This window comes from Nematolebias whitei, chromosome 15, assembly GCF_014905685.2.
Source record: "Nematolebias whitei isolate Nwh7 chromosome 15, NemWhi1, whole genome shotgun sequence".
Classification (NCBI taxonomy): domain Eukaryota; kingdom Metazoa; phylum Chordata; class Actinopteri; order Cyprinodontiformes; family Rivulidae; genus Nematolebias; species Nematolebias whitei.
The window spans coordinates 30,494,071-30,521,929 of NC_056512.1; the positions used below are offsets into that span (position 1 = coordinate 30,494,071).

At 38.8% G+C, this 27,859-nt stretch overlaps 1 protein-coding gene across 1 annotated transcript in view; it reads right to left on the reverse strand.

Annotated features, from left to right (window-relative positions):
• The window catches only part of cep112 (centrosomal protein 112), a 135,410-nt gene extending 107,690 nt beyond the window's left edge, over positions 1-27,720 (reverse strand). Inside the window, exons 1-9 of the mRNA XM_037688538.1 lie at positions 27,690-27,720; positions 27,230-27,335; positions 25,465-25,655; positions 25,029-25,192; positions 17,773-17,848; positions 15,724-15,801; positions 9,115-9,162; positions 8,936-9,001; positions 717-803 (exon numbers count right to left, since the gene is read on the reverse strand). Of these exons, the coding sequence (XP_037544466.1) occupies positions 717-803; positions 8,936-9,001; positions 9,115-9,162; positions 15,724-15,801; positions 17,773-17,848; positions 25,029-25,192; positions 25,465-25,655; positions 27,230-27,329 (810 nt within the window). The 5' untranslated portion in view covers positions 27,330-27,335; positions 27,690-27,720. The remainder of the gene's footprint in view (positions 1-716; positions 804-8,935; positions 9,002-9,114; positions 9,163-15,723; positions 15,802-17,772; positions 17,849-25,028; positions 25,193-25,464; positions 25,656-27,229; positions 27,336-27,689) is intronic.
• Positions 27,721-27,859: the final 139 nt, after the last annotated feature.

Genomic DNA, 27,859 nt, shown 5'->3' on the forward strand with positions numbered 1-27,859 from the left:
GCATATCTTTGAAAAAAATCAATAATTTTTCTAGTCATGAGTAAATATTGCTAAATATTCACAGAAAATTAAACTGGCCATAACTTCCAATCTGAGTGAAAGCATAAAAGAAAATGATCCGTCATCCTAGCTCCTGTTAAACACAAAAACACAACGAGCATCTTGAAGTGGAGACAGTTTCTTCATGTTTCAATAAATGCTTCTTTGGCAGCAAAGGAAAGTCAAAGCAAGGTTGGACAGACTCCAGGTGGCTGAGATGAAGTGCATCTAAATGGCACCTAATGTGAAATAAACCAGCTTCACGGCTGCTTTCACCAGATCACATGCAGCTTTGAAAAAGTAAAGAGAAAAATTCTAATTTTTTCTTGTTAACAAAAAGTGTTTAAACAAAATTAGTAGGAACTGTATCAAAAGCTAAACAGACTTCACAAGTCTGGTAGATTCGAGAGTCTAGGATGGTAAGAACTGTTAATATAAAATAAATGCTAATACTGACCGGGGATTTTAGTACCTTATATGTTACACCATTTCCTCGTAAACTTGCGGCTTGATGTCACGAACATAAAGATGGTACTCAAAGACAAGCCAGAGCCAATTTAATGTCTGAACCAATGTTTTAAACATTAAAAAAAAAAAGTTTTAGACTTAGGGTTTGCAACAACACAATAGCAAAGGTTAAAATATACAGCTGCAAAGTTTCTCATTTTCATTCTTGCCTTTTCAACATCTGCATCGTGTCTCTGCTGCATCCTCAGTTTCTCCTCCTGATGTTTCGCCTCCAACACTTTTATCTTCATCTCAGTCTGAGAACACACAAAGCCAAATGTCACACACAACATCAGCGACACTTTCACATAATTAGTTTCCATATATGATGTTATTGAGCAAAATTATCAGTTACCCAACAACACGGTTTGTTAATCATTTTCTCTCAATGACATAACAGAATACACATAATTTTGAATAAAATGGTAAGATAAACTAGCGCGATCTTGTAAGAACCAGTCAAGTACATTACCTGTTAAATAAAATCATATTTATAAAAATATTGATTTTAGATCGTAAATTATAAGAAAACATCTACCGGTAGTTTGAACGCATTTAAAAAAAACTATAAAAAACCAGACTCTTCTTGTTTTCAGCATCCTAGCATTTAAAGATCATGAATTCAAAAATTTTAAAAAATACTTAGCTTCTGTCAAAATTTACACATGTAAAAAAGGGGTTACTGCTGGAAGAATAAAAGAAAAATATAAGTAAGAAACTTACTTAGTTATAATAAATAAATAAAAAACCACTGCCTTGAATGCCAATGTTTTAAACAAAGATGAGCATGATCAGTTAGCGCTCAGGGTATGAGATGGGTATGACTCTCAGTTAAAACCACACTAAAGCTCAACAGCTCAAAAAAATAATTATAAATATTTTGGGGTATCTGAAGATTAATTAGCTGTGCCAGCCACCTTAAAGCAGGCTGACGACCAAAGATGATCAGCTGTACATGTACATCCAATTAAAACTTTGAGTGTTTGATTAAAATATGTCCACTGGTTCACTGGATATTTTGCCAACAGACACTGTAGACAGATACAAGCAAATGTGGCAGCTTCTCTTTCATGGTGGTGGGCAATAGTAATTTGGGTTAGGCGGGTGTGGGGGTTTTCAAGCAAAATATACCTTTGTGAGTAAAAAAATCACTCCCAGTTTTTTGGCTTTTTAACTCTAACTCTTCAAAAAACGGTTTATGCCAATAAAGAATGTTTGTGTTGTGTGTGAGGTTTATACCCATCACACATGTGCATATTTGCCTTGCGTTTCTATGAAGTAGTAATTTAAAGAAATATATTGACACCATGTAGCAACCTGGCATGCTAAAGATCATGCAACATGTTAGAGCAGGGCTATTCAAATGGTGGCCCGGCGGCCAAATCAGGTACTCAGGTCGGCCCACCAATGGGTTCATTTTTAAATAAAACTAGATTTTAAATCATAAAACAAACTTAATAGGAATAACAGCTGGCCTGCCCCTAAGCTCTTGGCTTTCAGTAACTTTTGTAAATTTAGTGACTGCAGATGCAAATTAGCTTTTGTTATAATCTGGTACAGCGCATCAAATGGTGACATTTATGTTTGAGTTGTACATTGTCCCTTTTAAAATAAAGTTCATTAAAAAAGATTCTATTGAACGACTTAAATAAGTGACATTTCTGCCCACTGCCCCGTTTAGACTGACTTCAGACTATATCATTTCTGCCATATGTTTAGCTGATTGTAACAATAACTGAGTCAAGAATGAATTGGTTTTTGTGGAAATTTTCTACGGCTTAATCCGATTATAAGCATTTTGTCACCTTCCATCACTTCCATGTTTTCATTTGATCTTTAAAAAATATATTTTCCTTTTTTCCCCAATGCTGCTGTCTCTAATTAGTTTGCTTAGAAGATGCTTTTCCCCACAAACACACAACACATGGAGACATACAGAAAACCTTTGACAGGAAAAAAAAAACAGTCACTTGCTTTGAAGTCGCTTCTTAAGTTCAGTCAGTATATTTTCTGGGGTGTTAATCAAACTTTCAGCAGAGTGACAATGTTTCTTCATTTGGAAATAAACGTGTGTGTATGTGTGTGTGTGTGCACGAGCAAATCAGTGGTTAACAACATCCTGAGGCTAGATCTTGCTTGTTCTAGTCATCAAAACCATTAAGCAGAAAAATTCCCTAAACATTACTTGGCAGAGCAAAACCTCATTAGACCTCCTCCCTTAAATATCAAAGCAAAACAAACGTTTTATCTGAATAAAAAATATATTTAAATTGCCATATGTCAAGGAAAAGAAAATATGAAGATGTGGGTAATACAGCAAAGACCAGGTCATATTTTTCAGTTTCTCACTGATGCATGTCTGTTTTTGGCTAAAACTGATCTTTTGACTCTGGCTGGTGTTGATATGTCTGTTTTCTCTGAGTCTTTTGTTAAGAAAATGTCTCTTTTATGTTGTCTTTTATTGCCTAATTATCAATATGCAAAATATTCACATCAGGTTTTCCAGACACATATTTTTGCCACAACACAGTGTTGTTTAAGCACATAAATACTAACACAATTGATAAAGTGATCAACATTGTAGTGGATATTGGGGGGGGGGGGGGGGTGATGTAGCCATGCTCTGGAACTGAAATGATGAAATCAATAAAACATAAGAGCTTAAGTTTAGTTCAGAAGTGAGCAATTCCCGTCACATTCTGAGCCCCGTTCAATATAAAAGTCCAAATAAAATGTTTAAATTGCCTTCTGGCTGCCTCTCCTCATTACAGCACTTGAGCTACATTCAGACTGTATCGTTGACAAAGCTCTGTTAAGTACACTGCCCTTTCTTCTCTGTGTTTTTTCGTGATTTACTGCTATTTCTTGTGCAATTGAGGGGACCACGGGAGACCTGTCAGAGTCAAAAAGAAAAAGTCAAAAAGAAGTGAGAGACAGACAAGGGAAGAAAAGGGGAGAGAGAGATGGCAGTGATTGAAAAGCAAAAGAGTAAGTAGAGACCTGATTCTGCCGGTGCCTACAAAAAAAATGAAAGAAGAAAAAAATAAATCATGTGGGGGTGTCACTTTCTTATATTCTCTTCAAATGCTCTTTGGAGAAAGTTTGTCAAACTAGATCAGTGGTATTTGAAACTTGTTTATAAAGGCGTCGGTGAAGGGAGGAGGAGGAGGGATGTCGTACACCTAAGGCTTCTGAGATGTCTTCAATCAGCCCGACTGGGTGGTACAGCTTTTCCCCTTTTCTCTGCTCCTGAGTTGAAGCGAGCGCTGTAAGATGCCATGTTTTTTGACACCTCGCATTTGAGAGGATGAGAGGGGTAGATGGGGGGTGGTGGTTGGGAGGATATGGGAGAGCAGGAATGTGAGTAGAAGACAAAAACAGTTGCTTCTGCTTTCAAAACCGGCATGGGGGTCAAGACCTTTTTCTTTAGAAGGATACGTTCACAATTCCCCACTAAATGTTTGAGCTTGGCAAAACAAGCACTTGTGCATTTCCTTCTTCCTTGAGATGTACAATGTCCTGGTGTGTCTTTCATCCCCAGTAAACACAGATGCTGTAGGATAGGCAGCATGTGACAAGGAGTTATCTACTGAAGAACAGCTAGATGCCATTTCCACACTGCCAAGAAGTCCAGATAAAATGGCTGGATATAAACTTAGACTAAAATGTATCCTCTTAGGTATGAAAAAATATATTCTCATGGTTTATGGCAACTGTTTCTTCTGAACAGAGACAGAAAGCGAATAGCTTTCAAATTCTCTAAAACAAAAATAGAAAGAAGGAATTCAGAACTGGGTAGACATGTTTGAAATAGTAATTTTAGTATTATGAAACACTGCAAATCCCTTATGGCTCCCAGCCTGAAGCACCATCTTGAAAGCCAACTGCAGAACTAGTCCCCTTTAAAACTACTGAGACTCACAAGGTTACTCTTTTTTAGCTTTCAAAAGCGATCAGATAAGACAGGCCATGGCCCTCTAAATCACAGGCTCAGAGCTCAAGCTCCGATCCCAGAGGATGCTTAGATTAGAGAGACTGCATCATTATGGCATCAGAAAGCGAAGAGGTCTGATCCCCAGTCGTGGACTTGCGACCATTAGACCGTGACTGCTTGGCGAAAACACACTCAACTGCTGCCAACTATCTCTCAGGTCAGGTACCATGGGAATCACTTGTACACACAAACTTTGAGAGAAAGGCTGCATGATTTAATCATTCTGACACTATCTTCTGTAATCACTAGCCGTGAGCCTATATTGAGCTAAAACTGACTCATCAGTCACTATTTAATTGAATTTCCAAATAAAGGCTCAGCCCTCCTAACACTAAGCACTTTTAGTATGTGCTGTAGGATTAGAAGGACTTTGCTGGTCCTGCAAGACATTCTGCACAACTAACCAATACGCAGGCACGTTTGTGTAAGATAAGTGACTCTTATAGCTTGCAGTTACGTTTCCAAGCTGTCACTAAGTTTTCCATTGAAAAAAAAAGCACTGCACTTTTATTATTGCTGTTGTCAGATTAGTGGGAGGATGAGTTTGAAGTGAAACTCAGGATGTTTGTTAAGCTTCTATCAGCTTAATAACATTGGCACAAAGATGATGTCACTTAGCTTTACTGCATACCAAGACATAACGGCCATGCTTCAGTGAAGATGGACTTAGTCTCAATTGTTCTGGCTTTCCATCAGTGAATGCCCTTGAGCCATAACTTTCTGAATGGTATAAACAGTCTTGATGAAGGGTACATCAAAGGCATTTTAGGTATGAATCTCCCAATGGCTTTGGTCACTCTCACCACATTCAGCAGTCTTCCTGTCAGTTACAATGCAGCTGCCGTATCAAGATGTGATGGATGTGATGCAGCAGATGGCCCAAAGATTTTGTGATACTGATTTGGAGACAAATTATTGTCTCTACACTAGCGTACTAATTGTTCCCCTCTTCTCTTTAGTTGTTTCATCATTGTTGCTAATGACTCCCACCATCGTTGTGTCATTAGCAAATCTAATGATGTGATTAGTACTAAAAATGGCCTCATAGTCATGTGTCAGCAGAGTAAGGAGCTGTGGGCTGCACACACATCCTTGAGGATTCCCTGTGCTCACTTTGATTGAGGGTGATGCTTTACTGTCAACAGGTTCTTTTGTCTTTCTGACAGGAAATCCAAAATCCAGTTAAATGGATCGTTAGGTGGATTGGCAAGTTGGGAAAAGAAATATGAGCACTGAATGAACAGTACAAAATCATGATAAAATATATATTGTGTTACTAACTTTTAAAAGTGTCAGTTAAATATGTGAAAAACTGAAAGCTGTAACTTGAATAACCAGTTAACATAATAGGTGTATTCTGTACTGTTTTAAATATCTTACATTTGGCTTTTGATAAAAAACAATATATATATAATTCAGTACTTGGAATATTAAAAACCTAAATTGATAATGTACATAGCATATTGAGTGTGTTTGTTTGTTTTAAGCTAGATCTTCAATATTTGAAACTTTTTAGCATTTAATGTCCCACACACTGCCCCATATAAACACACTCCTTATTTTGTTGGTTTGTATCTGGTCACCCTACCCTGAATTGACAAAATTATGTTTTATGTTTTAAAGGTTGCACATAAAGGTGGCATGGTGGATCAGTTGGTAGAGGTGTTTTCTCTCAGCAAGAAGATTGCTGGATCGAATCCTGGCTGGGGACCTTTCTGGGTGGAGTTTGCATGTTCTCTCCGTGCATACGTGGGTTTTCTCCGTGTACTCCGGTTTCTTCCCACAGACCAAAAACAAGCATTTTAGACTGATTGGTAACTCTAAATTGTCCTTAGGTGTGAGTGAAAGTAAATGGTTGTTTTTTTGTTTGTCTCTATGTGGCCTGTCCAGGGTGTACTCCGCACAGTGACTGCTGGATATGGGCACCAGTGACCCCCGTGACCCAAAAAGGAAGAAGCGAGTAAAGATAAAATGGAATAAATGGATGGAAGGTTGCACATTTAAGTTAACACAATATCAGAATTCAATTCAATTCAGTTTATTTATATAGCGCTAAGTCACAACAGAAGTCGTCTCAGGGCACTGAACAGAAACATTCATACATAAAAAATAATAAGTTAACATTATTTATCTGAGGAGCAGACTGCTTTGAATTTAACTTCATCACAAAACTCTCATCTTGAGCAAGCATGAAGGTGACAGTGGAAAGGAAAAACTCCCTCATGAGGAAGAAACCTTTAGCAGAACCAGGCTCAGGACAAGCGGCCATCTGCTTCATCTGGCTGGGTTTGTGAGGAACAGATTCATAATGGCAGGTCAAGAATCACATGTTAATATAGAAATAGTAACAAATGAAAACTATCCAGTTAACAATTCATTTACAGAAATTAGATCAATTTGTCCTCCAGTAGTCTAAGCTTATGGCAGCATAACAGGCCAACCCTAACTATAGGATTTATCAAAAAGGAAAGTCTTAAGCCCAGTCTTAAAACTGGACAATGTGTCAGCCTTACGGACAGAAACTTTAAGTTGGTTCCACAAGAGAGGAGCTTGAAAACTTGAAGATCTTCCTCTCATTCTGCTTTTGAAAACTCTAGGAACTGCGAGTAAGCCTGCAGTCTTAGAGTGAAATGCTCTGTTAGGAAACTATGGAACAATAAGGTCTCAAATATAAAATTGAGCTAGATCGTTGAGAGCTTTGTAGGTTAGACGTAAGATTTAGAATTATATTCTGGATTTGACAGGGAGCCAATGGAGAGAAGCTAAAACTGGAGAGATATGATCTCTCCTACTAACTCCAGTTAAGACTCTGGCAGCAGCATTTTGGATCAACTATAGACTTTTTAAAGAAGTATGTGGACACCCAGATAAACCATTGCAACAGTCTAGACATGACAAATGCATGAACCAGCTTTTCTGCATCATTTTTAGCATTTAGCATTTTTAGAATGTTTACAACCATTTACCTATTACTAAGTACAGATTTAATTTGGACAAAGTATAACATGAGCTAATGAAAATGTTAGTACTGTACAGTAATTATGAACCGCAAAAATAACAAAGTGAATAAAAAAAGTGTTAGATATAATTTAAATTTGATGAGTTAAGGGATTGCCAGAGTGAATAAATTAAATAAAAGGAAAGATCAAAGAACAGAAAAGAGCATGGTGAACAATGCAAAATAACCCCCTTTTTGATAGGACAAAGTAGACAGACAATGGTGTTCTCACAGCAGCTTCATTGGTATTCCTAAAAGCATATTAGCGCTAATGATATTAAATCATAGCTGCTGGGAAAACAATAGCTTAAGACTGCAATATACTACTGCCATAGATTCCTCAGAGCTCTGTCTTTTAATTTATGCTTATAATGTCTCCATTTTTTACTCTTCAGAACAGCTTCACATTAGTGTTAGACTTTATGTATTGACCACCAAACAGATCACTAAATACCTAATGAGGTACGAATCAATACTGTTTGACAAGAAAACAAATCTGGTAAACAGAACCTTCCCACAGAACAATTTGAAGGGATTGCTTCAGACTGTACAGGTGTACCTAATAACACCTAGTACATGTACATTACTTTAGTACATGTAACTTAGAGAGGGTGTGTTCTTTAAAATGTGTGTAAATCTTAAGACATTGCTTTAATGTGTACATATTGGAGTTACCATGTTACATCAACCTACATACAGCTTGCCTGATTTGGTAAATGTGTCCACAGATTACGTCTTTTAGCAGAGTGGTCAACAAACCAGACAATTCTTATTGAGGGTGTCATGTGTGTTTCTTTTTTTCCCCCCCATGTTTCTCCCTCTTTTTCACTTTTCACAGTAAAGCTGTCAAACTGACTGTAGCAGCTATGAAAGCCATGTCAATTACAGAGGAGTCATGCTCAGTTTTATATTTAACACTGCGTTTAAGGTGTGCGATAGAAGGAATGACTGGTGGTTTGGGAGAGGAGGGGAGGGGCAGAGGGGACTTCAAAGCATGCTTTCAGGATAGGATTTTCTGCTTAAATCCACATACGGGAGGGGAAAAAAAGCTGGTATTATTTTTGTCTTCCAAGAAGCCTTAGCTATTTTAACAATCCAATCCATGTACATGGATGTTTGTAATATGGCTGTGGGGGTTTCTAATGCCAGAGGAGCTTTGTCTTCTGTCTATGTTCCACACTTGTTTTCATACAAACGCTGAGCGTATTCAATAGTAAAAGGCGAGGATTTAAGGCTTGCTGGAATGGATATGAATAACATAACTGTCTCATAAATACCATCTATACTACCGCCTTTGGATATAGAAAAGAACAAGTTATTTAGGAAGTCTGATTCGTCAAACAAAACAGCTTTTGGGTATTGTTAAATTCCCCTAAAGCTTCCATTCAGTTGCATACCTCTTTACATTGTGGGTCATGATCATTGGCAAATGTGCAATTCCTCACAAAGCTTGGTGTCAAAATCTATGAAGACAACGGAGAGGAAAAAATTGTTTATGAGAGGATTGAGGAGCTAAAGGCATCACTTTTATCTAAGTAACAATAAATAAACCAAAAAGGAGCCCTTGATGACTTACTGGGGATAAGGGAATGGGCTTCTCTCTCAAATACCTGGGGTTTTCAATCTGAAAAAGTAAACAGAAAAACTTCAGACCTCTCTTTTTCCTTTTCCTCTCTTAACAAAGTCTAAACGTTGCAAAATCTATTATTTGTCTCGAGTTTGCCATAAACAATGTGGAAAGCACATCAAAGCCCAGTTTTGTGGCTGGAGTCTCTTCCGTCAACTCTCGTCTGTTTAGAGACAGAATCATTGCGCGACTTCAAGGACTTTTGTGCGTGTGGTCAAACCTGCTTCCGCTCTCAGCTCCTTTTTGCTGTCCCTTTGTCAACACCAAGTACCGCTAATCCGTAAGCTATACCCACTCTGTTTACCATCACATGGAAACAAAAGTGAATGCATTCTTGCCCAAAACTGACTCAGCATATTCTTTGATTACAATATGAAGCATGAGGGACTAAAAAGAGCAAGCCGCTTAACCACCTGAAAGTAAGCGTGTCACGCTCCATGTGACTTAGCAGCGTTACATCAACATAGCTCACGAACTGTGACAGAAACTGTAAAAATATCTGTTGACAACCTGCTGTTTGGCTTCTGATGTTTGCTTATGACCCCAATACTTTCTTAAAAACTCACTCCATCAAAGAGCCTTTTCCTCTGATGCAAGGCAGCTGAAAGAGAGCAGCAAGATTCCAACTTTTCAAATTAGGAGCTCACTGACAACCAGTGAACATTTGCTCTGCTAATTTTCTTAACATGGACATAAAGGAGGTAAAAAGTGAGAAAGAGGCTAAAATGTGATTCATTTTAGTGTTAATCTAAACACATTTAAAACCAAGCGAGGCATTTTATTAGCCGACATCCTGCGACACCCTTTAGCAGAAAATAGATTACTTTTAAGATTTATAGTAAAAAATGCACATCCTTTTGTAACTGCAGAACTGCAGTAATGAGTGATGAACGTTTTTTAAATGTAGCTTTTAAAAAATTCCACATTTTTGAAGTCATGAAACAATCAATGTTTTTCTAAACTTGTGCCCGGGCTGAGAACTAGCCTTGGATTTCTTTTTATATCCACAGACAGCCAAGTCATCAGATTTGATTGAGCGCTGCCCACAGGGCAACAAAGACATGCAGACTAAATGCTGTGGTGTAATCCTGGCACTGCGCAATACTAAACTTGGACTTGATGCATACGTATGGCTGTGCATGCAGTCTTTTCTGTGTGCCCACACACAAGCTCCTCTGAGCACATGTTTGTCTAGACTCACAGCTGGCACCGGGTCCAGCGTCACTGGGAACTGACAGAGCTGGATGATGAATGCGTATGAGGAACAATCACAAAGAGCAGGCTCAGCAATCAAACGTACACACCAACAGTTCCCCGATTTCAAAATAGTACTGAGCTACTGTTGGCCTATTGAATCCAATAAATCACATGTATTAGCCAAGAGCTTTGGTTTGACACATAACATAAATCTTGTTTTTGTCCTTTTTTGGCAGGACAAATAAATTTTGCGCAACCATATTTTTCTACCCTACAAGAGGTAAAACTATACAACCAAATAAAGGAAACTACCGTATTTTTCGGCCTATAAGTCACGTTTTTTTGCATAGTTGGCATGACCTGCGACTTATAGGTTGAAGCGACATATTTATCCATTTCTTTTCCCATATATTATATATATTTATAAACCAATTTTGGCTGAGATATGACTGTTTTCATTTATTCTGACTGAATTTTTTGTAACAGTACCATTTTCAGCCACTAGATGGGAGCAGAGTAGTAGTAGCAGAATGTGCTGGTGAAGATTCTCAGTCATCCAGGACATGATGAATTCAAAAAGCGTTCAATACAAAAACAACTGGACTTTATTTGTAACAGAAGACGTTTCGCTCCTCATCCGAGGAGCTTTCTCAATTCAAAGAGCAGAGAGTGAGAGATACAGGTTATAAGGCTGAGTGAGAAAAGACACACACATAAGACACACACACACACACACACACACACACACACACACACACACACACACACACACACACACACACACACACACACACACACACACACACACACACACACACATACTGTATATGTAGATTGGCAGTTCACACCTAAAAAAACCTAAACAGTAGGTCTTTGTTCCTCTAATTCACAGTCGAGGCCCCTCTGTTCCCATCAGGTGTGAAAAACGGCTGGGAATCTGTTTTAAAGTTGCATTATATGTTTTTGAAAGTGGAAATCTGAGGCCTCCTCCTCTGTTAAGAGACGGCTTTTCTCTTTTTACATAAATTGCTTCCTTCACCCCCCTCTCAAACCATCTGTGTTCTCGGTCCAAAATGTGCACATTTTGGTCCTCAAAAGAGCGTCCCTTATCTGTGAGATGGAGGTGAACAGCTGAGTCTTGTCCTGTGGAGCTGGCTCTCCTGTGTTGAGACATGCGTCTGTGAAGAGGCTGTTTAGTTTCTCCAATGTAGAGGTCTGGACAGACCTCGCTGCACTGGACCGCATACACTACACCACTCTGTTTGTGTATGGGTGTTTTGTCCTTAGGGTGGACCAGCCTCTGTCTTGAGAGTCCTGCTGGGTTTGAAATGTACTGGGATTTTGTGTTTGTTGAAGATCCTTCTGAATTTCTCTGATACTCCAGCAACATAAGGGATGACAATGTTTTTACGTCTGTTGTTCTCCTTTTTCTGTTTATTGGTGTGTTTTGTAGATTTCCTCGCTGACTTGACAAAAGCCCAGTTAGGATATCCACATGTTTGAAGAGCTTCTTGAACGTGTTTCAGTTCCTTTTCCTTCCCTTCTGTCGTCGTGGGGACGCATTCGGCCCGATGTTGTAAAGTTCTGATGACAGAGAGTTTGTGTTCCAGTGGATGGTGGGAGTCAAACAGAAGATACTGGTCTGTGTGGGTTGGTTTTCTGTAAACTTCAATGTTGAGGCTGTCCTCTCTTTCCATCTGAACCAAACAGTCCAAAAAAGGCAGCTTGTTGTCGTTTGCATCCTCTCTGGTGAACTTGATGTTGTTATCGGCCGAGTTAATGTGTCTGGTGAACGCTTCTATTTTCTTAGCTTGGATTTTGACCCAGGTGTCATCCACATAACGGAACCAATGGCTTGGCGTTGTTCCCTCATAGGAGTGTAGGGCTCTCTGTTCCACTTCCTCCATGTAGAGATTGGCAACAATGGGTGACACTGGAGATCCCATGGCACAGAATGGGTAGCAGAATGTCATGCTGTTTTATCATGTAATAGGTAAACGTGGCTATAATGACAAATTCCAAAAAGTTCAAGACAAAAACAACTGGACTTTATTTATTATACTTTATTGTTTTTGTCTTGAACTTTTTTAAATTGACCATGTCCTGGATGACTGAGAATCTTCACCAGCTATTAATGACACAATCGGCTTGCCATAGACTTCCACCTTCGTTCTGCTCGCTGTTTGGAGCAACCATCAAATCAGTTGCACCGCCCCGGCGAAATGCAGCTAATTTAACTATTAAAGTGCATTTATTAAGTAAAAGTTCAACTGAGACAACTTTGCTACAATTTCAAGCAAACAAATAATTGTTTTAGATGCGTTTCTTGTTAAATTTTGAAGAAACAAGCAGCGTTCCTCCTTATTTTTTTCCTCCCTCTGCGTGCTCCCAGAGCACCTAGGCAGCGAATACAGCTGATTTGACCGTTAAATTCAATTCAATTCGATTCAAAAAGACTTTATTAATCCCAGAGGGAAATTATTATTATTAAAGTGCATTTATTAAGCAAATTTTAGACAGACACGCATTTACTATAATTTCAAGCAAACAAATAATTGTTTTTAAGTGTTAATCTTGTTAAATTCTTGTTAAAGTCCTCCTGTTCATGCTCCCGCGGCCGCAATTTGGCAGCCCATTGATTTTTGGCACAACACTGGCCCACATTTCCGGGATCAGCCCACATTTACGAGTTGTCAGCGGTGACGCGAAACAAACAACGCGTCAGTGGTGATGCATAATAGATGCGACGTATACGGAAAAGCGACATTATTTATGGATTTTTCAACTTTTTTAGACATATTTGGACTGATGCGACTTATAGGGCGGTGCGACGGGTACGGTGGAAAATACGGCACACTAACAAAAGGTTGAAACAGGTGGTGGTCCAACTGAATCAGTTTTTTTTCTTTGCAATAACGTCAGAATCTGAAACAATCTGTCATCTTGTGTCCAGGACAAGCCACCATTTTGATTTCATTACATTGGAGTGAAAATGAATGACAAACCAAAGTTTAGTCAAAAAATAGACCGTTTCAAAACGTAGAAATGAAACCAGGAGATGCTCCAGTTGGAGTGAAGCTTGGCTGTGCTGAAATTTCGTAGAAGTTGGGCACTTTGAAGCAGCACATCTATAAAACTTGAGGAGGGTTTATGCGTGCGTGCGTGTTTGTGTGTGAAGGAACATCTGTTGATTTGAAAGATGCAGGCTTGGGGGAGCGTTGCCAAGCAATGCCTCTTATCGGCATTTCAACACAGAGGAGAGCAGAGCGGTGCTGTGCACGGCTTCACGTCTGCTGATAGATTCCTCAGATTACTCTAAGACTGGAAGAGAACGGGAGAGCAGAGAGAGTCAAAGAAGCATGGACAGAGAAGAAAGACAGAACAGAAAAGAAACCAAGAAAGAGTTTGAGAAGTAGAGCAGAGGGGGTTCAGCGAAAATACCAGTGTGTAGGCATGTAGGAGAAAGTCAGAAGTGGGCAAATAAAAGAGAAAGGCAGAGTTGGGGTCATGCAGGTAAGGAGATAAGAAATAAAAGACATAAGGGCAGGTTGCTTATCAAACCCTGACCTGGAGCTGTCCAGACAGAGAAGATAAAACAGGTGCACTTATCCTCAGTTCCACAGTTTATACAACCCTCACGTACTACCATAGAGTGAAATACCAAAAGGAGGAGACTTCAAAAGGACACAAGTAAAAGGTCTGTTTTCATCATTTGTTCAGAAGTGTATAAGCTGTAACTCAGTCCCTGCACTGCTGGGGCTCAGGGTGCTTCAGTCAGTATTCTGGAGACTGATCATTTACTGCTAAAAGCACGATCGGCCAACAAGATTAGAACATGGCCTAACTATAAATATACTGAACTATCCTTAACCAGATATGAAGTATATTGAGATGTTTTTTTCTTCTTCTTTTGGCTGCTCTCTTCCTCAGGGGTCGTCATAAATGAACTAACTCACAAGAAGACTTGGCAATTGTTTTTATGCCGGATGCCCATCCTGACTCAACCACAGACCATCGAGCTACCACAGCCCTTTGTGTGGAGCAGAGAGCTGCCATCTAGGACTCGCGGAGAGCAAATGGTTAAGGGCCTTGCTCAAGGGCCCAGACTGGGGCAAACGAGGGTGGAGGCAGGTGTCGGTACTTTACCTTTCCTCACATATTTTGATGTTGTCAGTCCAGGAGGGTCAAACCAGCAACCTTCAGTTCACAGGCTCATCTTCTCCAACCTTTGCACCACTACTCCCCCCATGCAGTATATTGAGATAATATGAGTAAATAAAAAAGTACCATAAATTGACATGTGTATTTAGTGCTAGGAAATAGCTGCACGGTTTTTAATTTTATTTTTGTGATTGAAACAAATAATAAAACAGTATCTGCCAACTTAAATCAATAAGCTTTAGTACAAAACCTGTTAGCATGAATGCTACATGGACACAAAAAATAATTTAAAGAAGTATGAAAGCCATATATTAAAATATGTACAGTGAAGTTCAGTGGAAAGGTTATTAACACCTTACTTGATTTATAAAACTAAAGAGCCTCAGTTGGAGAATTTTTGATTAGCTTTGATTAGACTGATGAGCTAACGGCTAGTCAGAGCAAGGTCAAGACCGGGGCAGTCTTCTGTCTTAAGACAACTTGGATTTTAAAATAGCAGTTTGTGCAAACACCATTTAGTAAACCTTTTTCATCACTGCCAGTTTCACAATAAATTATTATTTACATAAAAACTTTGTAAACAAAATTAAAGACAGCGGCAAAAGTTAATGGTAACACTTCCAGAGCAGTGCAGCACTTCAGGCAGGACTTTTGACAATATTTATTCAGGAATAAACATTATTCCTGTTGCAGCCCAGCATCACACTGGGCTCCAACTGGAGGAGACGTGTCCTGTGGCTGTGTTTGAAATGTCACCAATTTGTTAAAATCATAACTTTTTTCATGTTTACAGTCTGAAAAACTGTATTCAAGTCCATATACATATTTTTTATTGCCCTTATCAAACTCACCTCAACTTCTTATCCACCTTGGCAGTCATCCACACGCTGATTACGCTTTTGAAATGAAGCAGACGTTTCGAGACATTTTAGAAATTCTCCTATAAATGCTCTTCGCCTTAATGCACATCTTTTACACATAGTTTTTAAACTCCCATGTGTTAAACACAAAACAACTGTTTGTTCTGACTTCCATATGTTCAGGGCCTTCCCCTGCATTAATAAAAAAAGTTTTGGGTCGGAGTAACCTTTGCTCATGCGGATTTTTTTGTAAGCCGTTCAGAACCACAGCCCCCTCAGAGGCGCAGCACGCTGACAGCTGCAAGCAGCCATGAAGCACAAGATGTGCTCCTGGACTCACCCCCAGGTTCCAGCTGTTAAGACGAACCTCCAGGTCACTGTCATCAGAAGGCACGTTTGCTTTTAGCACTCCATGCACCTGAGAAGGGGACAAGAAGGGGGTAAAAGGTAGCATGAAGAGCAAGAATATAACAGAACTTAAGAAGGCTTGATTTGATTTATGGAATGGATGGAATCTAAATGATGCTGCCAACATTTTGATCGTCTGTTTGGCTCAAGAAAGCAAACAGCAGAAACTGATGAAGGTTATTTCTGTCTGCTGATGTGCTGTAATCCCCATCTTGGCAACAACAAAAGATTTCTTTAAAAGTTAACAGACAGAAGATTCGCCCTCATGTGCTTTCCTCCCAAACAGACAGCGCTCTCCTCCCCAGTTATCTCCACATCAACCTTTTTCTGCTTCTCTCCTTCGAACACACAGCTCTCCAGATGTCCAGCAGTTCAACATCATTTCCATCATACAGTAAATTCCACAGGAGTGGTATGTGCAGCCCGACTGCCTGACATTTGGGTTTTCTCCAGTCTTTTGTAAAAACTGAGATCTGGATTTATTTTTTACTCAACGATACAAAAGCTTCCAGGGGTTTCTTCTGATTAAAATGTTGTTCACATTCCAAGGCTTCAACCTCAAACAGAGTAAAAAATTTCATTTCAGTATTTAAAAATGTTGGGTGCACAGCTGATTTTAGTGCCAGAAACTCAAAGCATTGACTATAATTGTTGTATATTGTATATAATACTTAATGGAATTTTAGCAGTCATCCTAAGCAACAACTTGATCAAAAGAAAGTATTGCCAAGCTGTGTCAATACTTCACTAACAACTAAAAGCATATTTTTATATCTGTAAATTATAGTTCAGATCTTTTGAAGTGGAATTTTATGGAAAGTTTACGAACAATTAATATCTTATCTGTTGTAGATAGCTATTTTACACACCTCAGATTAGATAAATTAAGAGTTTAATGCAGAATAGATAGTTGAGTTAATGGTTGGTCTGAGCTGGATCAAAACCATCATCTGTCAGAGTCGGACAGTTATTCTGACAGAAACATTATGCTAGTTCTGTTAGATGTGCTGCAGGCTGCCTCGTGTTAGTGCTATAGCTAGCTCCTGACATTTGCACTTGCAAATAACCACAGACTTTTTTTTATGCGTTTGTCAATGTGTTATTTGTGTTCTATAATGTGAAATAAATGACAAAGGTTTATTAATTAGTGTTTGCATGAACTACTTTGAAGTTTTTTAGACTGGAGTGTGACAGCAGCAGTCATCATTGGCCGTGGCCTTCCTCAGACTAGCTATTAGTTTGTCAATATTGGGGGTAGTGGTGGTGCAGAGGTTGGAGAAGGTGGGCCTTTGATTGGAATGCTGCAGGTTCGACTCCCGAGACGGAGAACATCAAAATGTGGGTGGAAAAGGTGGAACATCCACACCTGCTTTCACCCAAATTTGCCCCACTCTGGGCCCTTGAGCAAGGCCCTTAACCCACACCTTCTGCTACCCAAATAGGTCTCTCTTGAAAATGAGTTCTCATGACTTGATGTGGCTCTACCTGTATAAATAAAGGTTTAAAAAAAAAAGTCCAAATTAACCTGTTTTTTTTTTTTTTTTTTTTCAACCTGAGGTCATTTACTGAGCTATCCAAAACAGGTAAGATATTTGTTCCTAAACTTGCCACAGAACCACACCCAACAAGATTTGAACTGCCAGTTTAGGATTTGTTTAGAGGAAACCTACAGCTTAGCCCACATTAATTTGAGCCACGTGTATCTTGTGATCACAGTGATTTGAAGTCAAAGTTAAATGCACAGCGATCTCAAACCAAACCTCTTTTTAAAAATTATTTTCTTAGAAGAATCAACGTTGGAGAGCCTGGAATTTCCTCAGACTTTAAAATGTAACAAAGCAACGTGCATCATTTAAACTGGTGCAGCAAGGTTTAATGTGAAATTTAAATATGTGATTAAAACTATATTATATTCACTAATTCTAAAAGCTGTATTTGAAGAAGTCCAGGGGTGCAGCTGGCTGTGTGTTGATAAACTAACCATTCTGGCATCTCGTCTGGGTGCCTGCTCAAGTGGACTGGTGGACAAGACTTGGTTCTCCACATACAGTCTTCTCCTGAAAGAGAAAAAATGACAAACAGAAGGGTAATATATTAACCTACAGCGCACACATGCATATTTCCCTGCTGTGCTTGTTTCCCTCTTAGCATTTGGACGTGCACAAATCGGCGGCCCGCCTTGACGTTTGTGCAGATCAACATCTGGCAATGGTTGCATGGTTTGTGGTCTGCAATTCATCCCATCTGAACAATAAATGTCTCTGCCATACTTCACTCTGTTTCCGTGCACAACACATGGAGAACCAGTCTGTGACTTGAACTATTCGTTCGTAATCACACACGTCCATGACTGCTTCTCATCACGTCTGTCATGGTAGTTAAAAAGAAAAAAGCAGCTTTACAGGAAAGCTGCTGATTGTAAGTGACACATGTGCAGACAGGCACCGTTAGATTTCTTATTTTCAGTGTCTCTCACACCCAACATGCACATGCACACTTAGAGGGCCATAACTGAACTAACAATCTCATTAAGTGCAGGCACACGAGACATTATTAGCCCACTTGTGCTGATTAAATGAATGAATGTTGAAATGAAACCACAGGGAAGAAAAAGACTGTCGACATATAAAGATGATTCCAGAGGGCACTGTTCCACACTTTTACACAGAGTCGAAGGCGTTGTGTTTTTCTCCTCTGCACGTTTATTTTTTCTTTTAGCATCCCCGTTACTGTTATTGAGACTTATTGTGTGGGAACAATACAGAACATACAATTATTTCATCTTCTAACAATACTGAATAAAATATTTCTTTAATATCCAGCCATTATCTTTATCCGCTTCTTCCTTTTCAGGTCGCGGGGGTAACTGGTGCCCTTATCCAGCAGTCACTGTGCGAGAAGTGGGGGACACCCTGGACAGGTCCACGTCCATCACAGGGACACAGACAAATGAGATGAACTACCCTTCGTTCTCTCACTCACACCTAGGGACAATTTAGAGTTACCAATCAGCCTAACATGCATGTTTTTGGTCTGTGGGAGGAAACCGGAGTACCCGGAGAAAACCCACACATGCACGGAGAGAACATGCAAACTCCACCCAGAAAGGTCCCCGGCTGGGATTTGATCTGGCGACCTTCTCGCCGAGAGGCAACAGCACTACCAACTGTGCCACCATGCCGCCCACAAAGTTCTTTAATAAATTTTGTTTAACCTTAAACAACAAATGAGTACTCACATCTGTGGAAGTGGGTGATCTAACATTTACATAACATGTTTATATAAAACCTTTTAAAACACAATTACAGCAACGTTGCTAAGAAGTTTGGTTCTTTATGTAATATTAACCTGCAGCACAAAAAATGTTAAATCATGTAATATGGAAAAGTTTCTGCCTATTTTCTTAAAAATAAAATAAAATAATGGATTTTAGAAAGTTAATCTAATGTAATGTTATCTTTTGTCTTTTACTAATGGTTGAGTGTTAAGTGTTATTATATATATATATATATATATATATATATATATATATATATATATATATATATATATATACATATAAAATGGGTAGTTTGATTATTTTTGAAGTGATGTTCTATCAACAGTTATGAATAGTTAGTACATAGTTAGTACCTTACCAGCTGTGAAATCAGCAATACAGAATGCTGATCAGTCCACCCGATCAGTGTGTTTCATCAGTTCAAGTTCAGAAGTTGACTTAACTCATGGCAGACTGATACACACCTAAAGCTGCCTAAAGACACATGTGTTTGCATATTAACACATTGTGAGAAATCAGCAAGAAAATAAACTAAGTGTCATGCAAAAGTGTAGAGGTTTGTTTTTAGTTAATGAAGTGCACCATCACCCCGGTGTCATATTTCGAACAAGAGTTGGGGTTGAAATGTAGTCAAGCCTGGCTAGCTGTTACACACACACACAAATGCACATGCACATGCACACACACACACGCACGCACACACGCACGCACGCACACACACACACACACACACACACACACACACACACACAGCAATGAAACTTGGACAGGAGGGGCAAACTTCACAAGTTTGGGCCTCTAAGTCAACAGGTGGATGAAGATAATTGAATCAGATGTGTCTGGAGTCTGAGGCCCACAGATCAAAGCAATGGCAAGTCAGGCCAGAGCAACACACACATGCACACACACACACGTGCACACACAAAATGAGAACTCCACTACATTGAGCCTCAGAAGCTGCATCTCGGCTGATTAAAGCAACCTGACATCCAAACTCCAGCCTGACCTCCAGGTGCAGAGCCAGCGGGTCCAGGTTTGAGACTCAAGCACCCCCAGAAAAACAGTCAGACCTTGGGACACAATCACCCCCATGACCCTGCACACCTTCTAACCATAAGCCAATACCACACAAAGAAAAGATCAGTGGAGGAACTAGCGAGGCATTTACGTCAATATAAACAACTAACTCGCACAAGTGCAAATACAATGATAGTGTCACACACCTACACTGAAGGAAAGATGAAAATCCAGGAGGGTGATGGGACATGGAGAGTTAAGAGTTGTCATATGTGCATGGAAAACAAACAAATGAAAGACAGATGCCAGAGGGACAAAAAATAAAAATAAAAACAATGAGTAAAATCAAGTGGCAACAACTTAGAGACAGAAGTATTTGGAAATTAAAATCACTTTCTAGAGGAGAAAAAGAGCCTTGTTTACAGGATCCTGTCAAAGCACCCACATTATCTGTATTTTCTCAACACAAGGTGAAAGCTGGAGCGGACATAAACAAATCACAAAAGATGTTTTTGCTCCAGCATTCCTCTGCATAAACACGTGCGAGCCAAAGCAGTGGCGCCATCTTGTGGCTGGGTTGGGAATACCACAGGGATTTTTTTTTTTTTTTTGTCAAGAGGTCAAATGATGTACAGTATACTGTATAACACAAACATTACAGCCAAACTACCTCTGTTCAATGCTGCATTTGTTCAAAAAAAGAAGAAATAATCTAAACTTGCATTCAGTCTTGAAGAAGTATTCACACTCCATGAACTTTTTTCCCCATGTTGTTACACTACAACCACAATTTTCCAAATGTTTCCTGGGATTTCATGTGATAGGCAAACACAAAGTAGTGAATAATTGTGAAGCAGAAGGAAAATGTATAGTTTTCAATTTATTTTTACAAATAAAAACCTTAAAACTGTGGTATTTTTTGTATTCAGCCCTCTTTACTCCAATGTCTCGAACTACACTCCAGTATAATTAATCTGCAGAAGTCACCTAATTAGTAAATAGAGTCCAACTGTGTTTATTTTATTCTCAGTGTAAAAAGAGCAGTTTTAAAGGACTGAAGGGGAAAGGCCCGAATGACAGGAAATCTATGTACAAAAAACAATTAATTAATTAAAAAACAAGACAAGGTAACACTAATCTATTAATCTATGAGTCTACTCGCACATCCTTTAGTTAGTGTCTAGGAAGCTAAAGGTGAAGGTCTTGGAGGGACTAGAAGCAGTAGTTTGTGATCTTTTTTACTTAATCTAACTTGGTTTGGGAGTCCTTAAGAAGAAATGTTTAAGTACCACACAGTGAGGCCACAGTGGGCCTATTTATAGTCTCTAACCATCTTCCTGTGAGGTGACAGCACTAAGCGCTGCTGCGCCTAATCATGATGACATAATTCCACAGCTGACAGAAAACTTTGGATTAAATATGGCAGCAGTGGGGTTGTACTCTCTTATGCAGTGCCCCAGTGTATATTAAGCTCTCCCTACTACAGTGCTCTCTTTATTATGCTAATGAGAACACAAAGCCACTGGGCTCTGAATTGCCTCTCCTTCTTAATTGGAATATAAAAAAAAAAACATGAGCCATTAATAACATCACTTTGTCGAGCTTGTGAACTGCCTGCAGAAAGAAGAAATATCCCTGAGCACGTTAGGATGGCTGATGATTTAGTAAAGGATGTTAACTTTACATGCTACAAATGGCTGCCTGCCTCAGTAAATGAACAGTGCGTCTTCATAAAGTCAGAGTCAGAGTCAGAGATTCTTTATTGTCATTCGCACCTCATGTGGTACATGTGGTGGAGCGAAATTATGTACACGGGGTCCCAGTTACATCCAACAATAAAATGTCTAAGAAAAACAGTAATAACATCTAAGATATGAACTAAGAAAAACATCAACTAAATATACACTAAGCACTCATAACATAAAACATTGAACATCAGCACAAACATGAACATGAGTCTGTGAGCAGATGTGCACGCATGAACACATCAACATTGAAACAGATCAGCAGCAACATGAAACAGATCAGCAGCAACATGATATGGTTTTTCACAGTGATTATTCTAGTTAGATATTCATGAGTCTAACAGCCTCAGGGTAGAAGCTGTTCCTCAGTCTAGTGGTTCTACACTTAATGCTCCTTAACCTCCTTCCTGAGGGGAGTGGGGCAAAAAGTGCAATTCAAATTAAAGTCAAAAACGCCTTCGTGTTTTGGCCTTTTTTTTTTTTTTTTTTTTCACGTTCAAAAATCCAATAGAATCTGAAATGTTTTAAGAAATAGAAAACATACTAAGGAGCTCCTCAGCTTTGTGGGGTTTACAGCTCAGGTTCAACAAGTAGAAAATGTGAAGCGAAAAGAAACAGAAAGATGGGTAGGGCGTATGAAACGTTCCTTATCCTCTCCGGCTGTTTTGAAGTTATTTCTCTTTGGAAACTCTTTGACTGGACAGCTCATGAAGACTGATGCAAGAACCAGGCAATGCCTTTGGCTGTTCAGATAAGGCTTCTGAGTAAATATGATGGGCAATCAGTCAGAAAAGTTAAGGTTCACGACTTCAGTCTGATGGGAGTTTGAAGTAGACTACTCTGACAAACACCTTGTCTATCACAGTAAACATCTCCTCAAACGATAAGGCATTAGCTATAAAAGGAAAACTAATTATTTTCTTTTCCTCACCATTTTTTCCTGTAAGATTTCATTAGATTAGTAAAACCTCTTACTTCATTTTAACAACTAAAACACACTTAAAGATGTAAAAATGCGCCGGGCTCCAATTGAAAAAGGAATAATCAATTTTAGTTCCCAGGTTGGCTAAATATAAAAGGTTTATTCCTTAAATAATCAAGATCAAACTGTTTATGTCAACTATCAATCAATATACTTTTGCTGTAATATAAGTTATGTACTTTCCATTTACTAATTATTAGAAATAAAACCATTTGTACCTTTTTTTTATAATTTTAATCCATTTTAAAATGGTATAGGCTTGTTAAACCTCTGTTCAGCACCTGTGAACCTTTTCCAAACTGAACTGAAACGGTCTCATCAGTGGCAGAGCGCTGAAATACGACATTCAAATGTGATCAGGAAGCAGATCATAAAGGTTTATGAGAGGATGCGATCATCATTTATGATGGTGCATCCATCCATACATCCATAATCTTTACCCGCTTCTTCAGACAATTCAAAATTATAAAAACAAATTAAATGTTTAGAATTCCATGAAGGAATGTATATGACCTGCTGCTGCCTTTCAGGACAGAGTTTTAAACTAGTTAAAGTAATTTTGGTCAAAACTTGTAAATGATGTCTTGCACATTCTCCTGCAACATTGGAAGCTCTTGGGAGACGCGTTAGTGCTCAGATTATATGTTCAGGATCCATCTAAGCTACTACATCCCACATCTAGTGGTTTGAGAGATTTTTTTTAGTAACACACACATGCAAAAACATTATAGTCCACAGTGGGCAACAATGCAATGTCTTCTGGTACTTGTATTTTACTTTTACGCTGTAATATTTATAGTGTGAATGTTTATGAAACATTCACACTATTGTGGTGCATATTTCTTCTGTACGTTTTTCAGCATCTTTCTCGTTCCACAATTTGTGCTATTTTAACAAATCATACATCAAAACGTTCAGCTCTTTCAGGACAATCCTGCTATGGCTTTTGGTATTGGTGCAGCTTTAGCTTTTTGAAACATTTAGCCTTTTCTGCCATTTTTATCTCAGAAAATTAAGTGAGTTCATTTGGCATCCTTCATATCTTTAGCTCTGTTTACAACCTTTTACTGCTCCTTTCACATTTTGTTCTGCTTCAGCTTCTTTCAGCTTCCTTGTGCAAATTTAAAAAAATTTTCAGCTGTTTTGTGCTCCTTTCACATTATTTTTGCTAACTACATTGTGTCTTCTAACTTATTTCTGCTAATTTCAACTTATGCTCCTTTCAGCTTATCTCTACAAGTTGCAGGTTTTGTGTTAATTTTAGCCTTTCACATTATTTGCACACATTTCAACTTTTTTCAGCCTAATTCAGCAAAAATTTGCTCTCTCCACTTCCTTCTGGTAATTTAAGCTTTCTGCCTTTTAAGATCCTTTTCAACTGTTTTTGGCAAATTTCTTTTGTTTTCCAGATAATTTCCACTTCTTTGTGCTCATTTCTGCTTCTTTTAGCCTAACTGGGCAAACATGTTCTTTCTGCTTTCTTCTGTTAATTTAAGCATGTTCTATCTTTCAGCTATAATTTTAGCATTTTTAGCTAATTTCAGCTGTTTTCTGATAAATTCAATTTTTTTTTTGTGGTAATTTCTGCTACTTTCAGCCTAATTAACTTATGCTAATTTCAGCTTGTTATGTTCCTTTCGATTGCCAGACATGGGCACCGGCGACCCCCGTGACCCAAAATGGAAGCAGCGGGTAAAAGATAATGGATGGATGTTCCTTTCAGATTATTGTTGTTAGTTTTAGTTATTTCAGCTACTATTTACCTGTTTTGTGCAAATTTTAGCTTTTCAGTTAATTCCATATTTGTTAGCTTATTTAGGCTCTTTCCACTTCCTCCTGATAGTTTAAGCTTCTTTCTGCCTATTCAGCTACCTTTTTGCTGTTTTTACTTATTTCAGCTTTTTTAAAGCCATTTCCTAATTTTTGTGCTAATTTCTGCTTATTTAAACCTAATTCAGCAAATATGTGTTCTTTCTGCTTTCATTTGATAATTCAGGATCGCTCTTCCATTTCAGCATGTTTTTAGCTAATTTCAGCTGTTTTTCAGCAAGTTCTCCTGCAATAAGCATTCACACTGCATTTTCGCAGAAAATGCAATTTCTCTAGTTCTTAGTAACTTGATAAACATAGATTGTTCTAAAACGACTTTTGTTCTAAAAGTTTGAAAAAGATTCATTAATGTTTGAACGCCTGTAGCTCTGACAGAAACCAACCTGTGAGGAGCTGTAACTGGTGTAGAACTGGGTCTGTCCTTGAGTTGATCCATAGCTAAACTGTCCACAGAACAGCCACTAAGCTCTCCTGTCACCCATTCAGGCAGATCTCTGTTGCTTTGCTCTCCAGACCGACCACTCAGTGGCTCATCAAAGTAGATGGACTGCAAAATAAAACGTATTATAAATCATCATGAGAATGGTTTAAAAATGTGTGTTTAAGCAGATATACAGTACTGTATAGCATTGCAACTACAAAATTAAAGTTTGTTTTTAATGGACTTGAGTTATGCAAAGTAAATCTAACTTTGACAAAATGCCATTTCACTGTAACACAAATAAAATGTGGTGGTAACCAGGTATATTTTCATACTGCTACAAAAAGAACAAAAACTGTTACAGAATATTCATAATTTATTATTGAGATCAATCTTACCATGTAGGCAGGAAGTGTCTTGAGGCTCCCAGGCTCTGGTTTGCTGGTGAACGGTCCCTCCAGGACACCTCTTTTGAGCATGTGGAGGAGCAAACGGGTGTACAAGTTGCGGTTTTTTCGATCCGTCAGTCCTGAACCACATGCAGCTGGGTCACACAGCTTCTTTATCCATACGGCACAACGCTGGCGTTCTGACATGAGGTGGAGTAAATGGTATTTACTTACAGCTTTTTACAAACATCACATTGTACGATTTACTGAAACACAACATAAGAAATATTACTTTCCTGACAAACACTGTAGTTGTATTCAAATTACAGATAACATTTGAGTAGATCACATTTTTCACATCTCTGCTAATATCTGCATTCCTTCTTGAGTTAGTGAATGAGACTGTTGTGTAGTCATATCAGTATTTTCATATAATAATGGAGTATAATTTAAAAGTTAATGTTTTTCAGTAATTCAATTCAGATCACATCGTCATTACACACAGAGTGATATTTTGTGTTTATGTTCTATTCAATTTGATAATTCATCTTAATGCTAATAAAAGCCCAAAATTCAGTTTATCACTAAATTTAATTGCATAAGACCAACAGATTGACAAAGCATGGACTTATCTGAAGTCAAAGCTTACATCCATGACATGAGCTCACTTGTCATGAATCGGTCACATCCCTTTAGTCGAGCTGCTCCTGAACCAGAAACGTCAGAAGTGTCTTTCCTGAGCTAAGGAGAACAAAGTATTGGACTGTTGCTCAGTGGTCCAATGTCCTCCTTTCAGATGAAAGTAAGTTTTGCATTTCAACTAGAAATCAAGGTCTCAGAGTCTGGAGGAAGAGTGGAGAGGCCCAAAAAAGTTGCATAATGTCCAGAGGGAAGTTTCCATAGTCAGCAATGACTTAGGGAGCCATGTTCTCTGCTGGTGTTGCTCCACTGGGTTTTGTTAAGTCCGAAGTCGGCACAGCTGGCTACAGCAACATTTTAGAGCACTTTATGCTTCCCACTGTTGACAGGCTTTATGGAAATGCCAATTTCATTGTCCAGCAGGGCACCTGCTCATATTGACAAAAGTACCAATGCCCAGTTTAATGACCATGGTGCTACTGTGCTTTACTGGCCAGCAACCTGTCCTGACTTTAACCCTACTGGGAATTTATAGAGATTTGTCAAGAGAAAGATGAAAAACACCAGACCCAAGAATGCAGATGAGCCGAAGGCAACTATTAGAGCAACCTGGGCTTCCAGAACACCTCAGCTGATCCACAGGCTAGCTGCCTCCCCACCATGTCACACAGCACTGATGATTCATATACTGCACTGCATGCGTATAAAGTACAGTGCACAGACAAACTTTTGAGAAGGCTATATTAAAAATTATTTTTAATTGGTTCTATATAATAGTCAACTTTTCTGAGAGTGTTTTGGGTTTTCATTTGCAGTACGCCATAATCAAAACAAGAAACAAATGCTTGCAATACCCCACTGTGCACTGGTGAAGATTCTCAGGCATCCAGATCACGGAAAAGGTTAAAAACAAAACAGCTGGACTTCCATGCACACTACATGTAGTTGAAGACGTTTCGCTTGCTATCCGGGAGGCTTTCTAATAAAAAAAAAAGAACATTTTCGATCCCTTTGTGTGTAATGAACCTGTATATGAGCTGAATTATTAGAATAAATATGAACTTTTCATTGAGACTCTTGTTTATTGTCCCTGTACTGTCTCCCATCATATTCTGCAGTTGCAATAAAACCTCACCTGATTTGTTGGGGTGTTTAAGCACATATGGTTTCATGTCCAAGAGAAAATGGTCAAACTCGGTGTCCAGCTTTTCCCATGAGTCCTCGCGTTTCTTCATAGTGACCTGAGGACGACATTTTTAACAGAAAACAAGCTAACGGGCCGTAAATATTAGGTTTAAAAAAACTGCCTACTCTACGATAAAAATACGATTAGTTTATTTTTCACTAAATCGCTCAGTTTAACGAAAGGGCGGTTTTATGAAAGGGCGAAAGCTCTCGGGTTGCCATGACAACGCAGGTATTCTGTTCAGATTTTCTGAGGAACTAGCTTCACTGTTAGCCGAGCTAAAACAAGACAACCTTGCTATTCTTCGCCTTTGTTTCGTGTTGTCTCCTCCCTCGTTACCATAAATAGAACAGTTCTAAAACAAAACAAAAAAACCGCTAGAACGCAAACGAAACTGCAAACATCTCACCTGGGAAGGGAATTGTCCGGAGCACCAACTTCGCCGCTCAAATGACTTCAAACTTTAGCGTCCTCATTTTGCGTCACATCCGTTTCCGCAGAAACCCAAACAACAGAGCTGCGTATCCTGATGCATGCTCAGCAGAGCAGCGTATCCTGATCCATGCTCAATAGAGCAGC